This window comes from Sylvia atricapilla, chromosome 2 (assembly GCF_009819655.1).
Source record: "Sylvia atricapilla isolate bSylAtr1 chromosome 2, bSylAtr1.pri, whole genome shotgun sequence".
Lineage (NCBI taxonomy): Eukaryota > Metazoa > Chordata > Aves > Passeriformes > Sylviidae > Sylvia > Sylvia atricapilla.
In genome coordinates, this window is record NC_089141.1 from 40,906,233 (window position 1) to 40,912,727 (window position 6,495).

The 6,495-nt window shown below is 44.4% G+C and overlaps 1 protein-coding gene across 1 annotated transcript in view; it reads right to left on the minus strand.

The window, feature by feature from the left end:
* GUCY1A2 (guanylate cyclase 1 soluble subunit alpha 2) overlaps nucleotides 1–6,240 on the minus strand; it is a 136,167-nt gene extending 129,927 nt beyond the window's left edge. The window contains exon 1 of the mRNA XM_066313002.1: nucleotides 5,980–6,240. Within this exon, the coding sequence (XP_066169099.1) occupies nucleotides 5,980–6,240 (261 nt within the window). The remainder of the gene's footprint in view (nucleotides 1–5,979) is intronic.
* Between the last annotated feature and the right edge of the window lie 255 nt (nucleotides 6,241–6,495).

The following is a 6,495-nucleotide window of genomic DNA, read 5'->3' on the forward strand; positions in this document are numbered from 1 at the left end:
GGGAAGAAGCAGAGAAGTGCAAAGCTATTTAGATCAATTTTGTAGGATCACCACTAGTGCTGCCACATTTTGCTCTACCAGCCAGGGGGTCAGATGTGCCTGTGGGCAAGCCTTTTCCCCAACAGGGATATGCTCGCTGCTTCCAGGCAGCAAACATGTCTGCAACGTATGAATGTTTCTGAGACACGTTTTCTCCAACACTGTGAGGAACTTCAGATTCAGCCTGGAACCGCACAAACATTAAGACAGCCAGTATTACTGTGACTGGTCTAAGAATTAGATGTCAAATGCTTAAACTCAGACTCAATAAAATTTTATCAAGGTCAATAGAATGCCGCAAGCCCTTGGGTGCAGATAATTATTCTAGTATTTTATTTGATGAAGCTGAATTTCCATTGCATGAGATATTACACTACTGAACAAGACAAACAACTAAAACCCACTGTGATGCTCATATTGATGACATTTTCCTGAATGTTCTAGTTTAAGACATCACAGCTCTATTTCAGGCTATGAAATAACAGACTGATTGACCACAGACTGCTTGTGTGACCTTCTGCATAGCTGACTTTTGTCTATGTTAAGTTGAAAGATACTCAGCAAGAGTCTGGTTTTATTATACTTTCTGAAAAAAAATAAAATCATTCTGTTTGGCTGTGGAAATTAGAAATCAGAAGTTTCTCATAGAATGTGCCTCTCTTCACCATTTTCATGCTTCACACCCACATTCTTGAGAAGGATGTTACTCATGTAAAGCTCATCCAGCCTGGGCTACTAAGTGAATAAGCTCATCACAGCACTGATACGGGTATCGTTTGACATTACCTTATTCCATTCAGAAAGACAGGCAGAAGTTGTTTCTACAACAGTAGGGCTTAGCTATACACAACATGTTAATGTAAGATATTAGGAACTCGGACTACTTGTACAAATTTTTCCCAAAATCTTACGAAAAAATCGATTTGCTAGCTCTCCTGCTAGTGGCAGCAACTTGTTAAGAGAGCAGAAGTAAAAAGCTAGTAAAAGGAGTAGTATGCATGGACAGTGAGTGGTAGAGGTTTATAATGGAGCCACGTTTGATATAAGCTGCTACACTGCAACTTTTCTGCCAAAACCCCACCTCCGCTCACTGAAGGGTTCACTTGCAATTAAGCAATCTGAAGTTACAGTAGTTCTGTGACATAAGTCATAGCCTACACACTAACATAAATGACTGCCTTTAGATTCACTTTTCTTCCACTGCCAGGGAAAGGGCTGTATTCAAAAAGACAGTTATTAAATTCAAACTATTTGGCGGCAGCCAGCAGCAGCTTCCTAAATAACACAGGGAAAAAGTGTTCTTACTTTAATGTGTTTTGAACTGGGCCTTTAAAGAATAGCAGAAATAATCCTAAATGAACAGGAAAGTATAACAGAAATGATTTTCACTTAACAGTTTTGTAAGTGATGCGTTACATTGGCCTTTCAGAAAATAAAATCAAATGGAAGTGTTAGTCAGTTTAATGGTGTCTTATGCTGTAATTTGTGCTTCAGAAAGATCAGTGCAGTGCTTAAGGGTACACAGACTCCTCTGAATGCATGCCCAGTCACTCCCAGCTCTTTTAGGGACAGCCTATGCCTCTTATATGGGAGCAGAATATTTGACTTTTCAAATCAGTGACAAATTATGTTTTTCTGATTTTGATTCTATTTTCAGCCTGGTATTGGATACAAGTCAAGATAGAACTGGAGCAAATGTGAAAATTGCTGCAAGGAACTAGAATTCAGTAAGATACTAAACTGCACTTTTAAAGAATCAAGCTACGTCAACTGGTGCCAGGATACCATTCCCTTATAGCTGAGTTCTTAAGGAGAGAAAATATTATTTTGATAATGAACAGGATATAGTATCATGTTCTCTACTTAAAATTAATCAAAACTTATGTCCTTGTGGGTGTAAAATTCATCCTTTAAAATGGAACACAATAACAAAGCTGGAATCAAATGGAGAATGTTTCATTAAATTTGCTTATGATGTGCATATAATTATCAAGTTATTTCTTGAAAACAAAGTCATAAATCAGTGTCCCTATTAAGTTCCCAACATTTTATTATTTATCTCCAATAAACCGAACCCACCCTGGTGACAACAGCAACTGTTTGTTTTGAGAGCAGCTGGATCTGGCTCCAGATTTCTCTGATCAGAGCGCATAACCAAAGACCATTCGACAACGGTTCAGATGAAGGAGGACAGAAGGACATCTGTGTTCTGTCAGGAACATGATTTAGGAACATGTTAGAATGGATAGGAGCTGCCTTCACAATTACTCAGCCCTGTGGGAACATCACAGGGATCAAAGGCTGTGAGAGGGCAGAGGCAGTCACAGGGCAATATGCAGGGAGCACTCTTGCCAGGATCTCGTGAGCCCATGGAGCCACAAGAGCCCTGGGCAGCTAAGTTTGGTCCCACCACCATCCTCTTCACAGTCAGGTGCTGAGCACAGCTCCCCGACCCCACGGGCTGAGGCACCGGGGTGTGCCTACACCCTTCTGATGTCAGGACGCTTGGCCAGGCAGCAAACTGGTACTGGGGGAGGCAGCAGGGCAGCAACTGCATGAAATGTTCAGTACATGCACAGGCAGTCTGCTGAGGGCAGCTGTGACTGAAGAGCTGCCTCTCCTTGCATTGCTGCTGCTCTGTCTCCCTGCCCAGCGCACCCTGCTTCCCCAGCACAGCCTAGTCACAAATGCCAGTGCTGGGATGTGGATGGAGGTCTCATCACCACACACTTTTCCCCAAAATACACAGCTGCTTTGCTGGGAGGTGAGCCCTACCATCCTTCTAGTTCTGGGGCTCAAAAAACAGACACTTTGCAGTGAGCACATTCCAGAAGAACAGTAGCAATCCTTCTCCCATCCAGGCATGTAGGGAAACATTTACCAACCCACAGGAACATAAAAGGAACCAGCGCTGACTGAGGATCAGGTCCTTACATCCTCTAGTATAACTACTGCAGCAAAAAAAATTTCCAACAGCCAGTGTAAGAGAAAGGTGGAATATCATGCCACCACAGAAGTTGTTGTCCGGGAGCAAGGAGAATGGGGTGGATTCAATGCTGCAACACAGCAGGGTTAACTTTTTGATATTTTCCCACAGTTCCACAAAAAGTAATGTTTGTGCAAAGTCATACTCAGCTAAAACTGAGACCAAGACTACAAGTGATAAAAAAGCATTATTTTCGCTATATTTTAGTGTAATGTATCTCAAATACTACATTACTGCATTTCATTCTACAGAATCTTGTACAGTTGACACTACAGCTGTACTAATTCATGAATGAATTGCACAGGAGATACATTTCACATATATTTTTGGACTACCACTCCTAAGACACAGCACTCCTTGCAGAGCTTTCTTGCCGCTTTGCCCTATGGACACTCCTCTTGGGTACCTAATGCTCTTTTGCCCCTTGGATGCTCCTTCCTGCTCTGCTCAAGGCGCTCCACATGCCCAGAGCAGCTCTCAGTAGCTCCAGCTACCACTGAATGCTCTCTGCATGGTACAATAGTGTTAAATACACACACAGAGTTTTTCTTCAGTGGAAACAGAAAACAATATTTTACTGAGTAATCCAATTCTAGTCACAGGTGAAGGAAATCACGAAAAACTATGGCTAAGTATAAACAACAGGAACCTGTAGCATCCTTCAACTTTGAAAGTCGGGGTGAGGACAAATAACTGCTGCAATTCATGTTTGAAGAGACAACATTAAACCTTGCAGGCTAGATATATAGTATGTACATCTGTATGTAAATAAATCTGGTTTTATACTTAACAGAGACCCCTATCTTTAGCATTATGGAATGAAGATCTATCTACATCTATAAGAAAGTATTAGAGCTTTTTGTTTAGAAAGAACATCTGTCAGTGCTCTCTACAGATTTCCCTTCTAATTTAACAAACGACATAAATGAATCCTATTAAATCAATTTTATAGGCAAAATGGGGGGGGGGGTTTACTTCTAATTCAAGTTATTCCTGACTTACATCTGTAGATGTGAAAAAATAATCAGATCCAAAGTGTTAGACAGATGGCAACTTGACTTGTTGCATGAAGGTATATATTCAGTATCACAGAACTCAGTAAGAAAGCACCAAAATAAGAAAGCATCTCAACAGTGGTTCCTCTGAGTGAAAAATGAAAAGGCAGGGGACCTGGTTCTTTTCTTAAACCAAGACCAGGACAACAAGACTTCTTCAACTTAATGACATTAATTTATGCCAAAATGTGTAAGATGGGAATGAAGCTGTAGCTGCCAAGATAAAAAGGGAAAATTTAAGTAATGTGTATCACATTAAAATTTTAAAATAACCTATATTTTTGGCAACAAGGGTTGCTATAATTACCTCCCAGAGAAACCATAAAAGCTGTTGTTTGGGACATCAAAACCAAGTCAGGGGGAATTTTTGCATTCTTAAACAAAATTTCTCTGTGAGCAGGGAAGAAAGTGGACTTGGATCTATTGGAGTTTTATTCATGTCTTACTTCAAGGAATGTGCTTATTTTGAAAACAATTTCAACTTATGTGTAAACTGTAATTGTCTTTTACAGCAACAAAATACAGGAGGTTAACAGTAAAGCTTAGAAAACACAAATGCTAAGGTTATCTCAAAATACTGCACTGAACTACTTCTGAATACCTCAAATATTTGGGGTAACATATGCTCTAATTATACCATTGCATTACTATAAAATTAAATAGCTTCTCTTTTTTTTAATATACTAAAACAAGACAGGTCACCCGAAATATCATCTATTAATATCCGCATTACAAGACCAGATCCCCAGTGGAGAGGGAAAAAATCAATGGGAAAGAAAAGTCTTCACTTCACCTGGATGACTATTAGCTATTAAATGCACTGAAACTTCTCACATTAAAAAGCTTGTCTACTCCTGTCCAGCACTTAAACGCCAAACAGAAAGAGTATATTAAAACCAATGCAAACTGAGAGTTGATGGTGATGAGACTCATAAGGAATTTCCAGAGCTGCCTAATAATATGAAAAAAGATGATCTGATGCCACAATAGCAGATACAGTTGTACTGCAGATTAAGACTACTTGTTGCCATCAATGTTTTAGGCTTTAATGCATTAAAATATCTCAGAGACCAAACAAACATTCAGTTGCAGCTGAAACTTTAGGAGGAAATTTTAGCAACGATCACAGATGTATGCACAGGAGCATAGCACAATCATAACAAAAAGGCTGGAGAAAAATCTTCCTTTTTACACTAATCTACGAGAACTCCTGAGACACTGATTACAGTCTTACAAAATTATACCAGCATATATTACGGGCTCTACCTGAATTCACTCCTGATGTTAATAGCATACAGACAATGGGTCCCTGACTCTCAGCTACTGGTGTAGCTATCCAGACAATCATTAAGTCGTGGATTTCGAAGTCTACTTTAAAGAACCTGATCTGTCAGGAATGTCTGCTCATCCAGGAGGCACAGGGAAATCTGTTGCTGAAATATTTCCGAACGCATAGTCGGAACTTTGTTTTACCCTATTCAGTACAGAGAAGCCCTACAAACGTAAGAAGTTCACATCCCCTCATTGTCCAGGAACAATGTGCACGCCATGCATCATACAGATACAACTTTTTACATATTTTTTTAAAAAACAAAAAATCTCAAACCGTTGCTAGTACCAGTGATAAGCACTGTATGACTTTGTTTTCATTCAGAAAGAGACTCGGCAGAAATGACAAACCCAGCCAAAGCGGCAGCTGCGCCTAAGCGTGACTCCCGACCCGATTTCCAGCACCGGGCTGCGGGGAGCTGTACTCCCGCAGGTTTGCGGGGACGGCAGCCGGCAGCCGGAGCGGGCACGGAGAGGCAGCGGGCGCCAGCGACCCCGCGGAACCAGCCGGGAGGGGGGCGCGGGCACCGCCGCCTCTTTCCCGACGGGGACCGGGCTCGGGGCACTCACCGCGGGGGCCGTCAGGCGGCGGATGCTCTCGCCCAGCGAGTCCAGGTTGACCCGCCGGCGGCGCGGAGCGCGGCGCGCCCCGGCGCTGGCCGCGGCGGCGGCGGCGGCGGCGAAGGGGGTGTCGGCGGGGCCGGGGGGGCTGCGGCTGCCGTTCCAGCAGAGGCGGGACAGGGGACACTCGCCCTCCTCCTCGGGGCTCGTCTCCGGGCAGTCGGAGCCCAGCGAGCTGAAGGACTCTGACGAGATCTTGCGGCGGGACATGGTGCCGCGGGCTGGGCGCGGGGCGGCGGCGGGCTCAGCGCGGGGCGGCGGGCAGCGGCGGCGGGCAGCGCCGAGCGGGGCGGGCGCGGGGGCGGCCGCCTCGCATGGCCGCGGGTGCCCCTGGGCGGGCGGGAGGCAGCGGCGGAGCCGCCGCGCCGGGGCCGGCGCAGAGCGCGGCGCTGCCCCGCTCCGCGGCTGTCCGCGCCGGGCCGGGAGCGCGGGTGCCGCGCCGCGCCGCGCCGGGAGCCTTTAAAG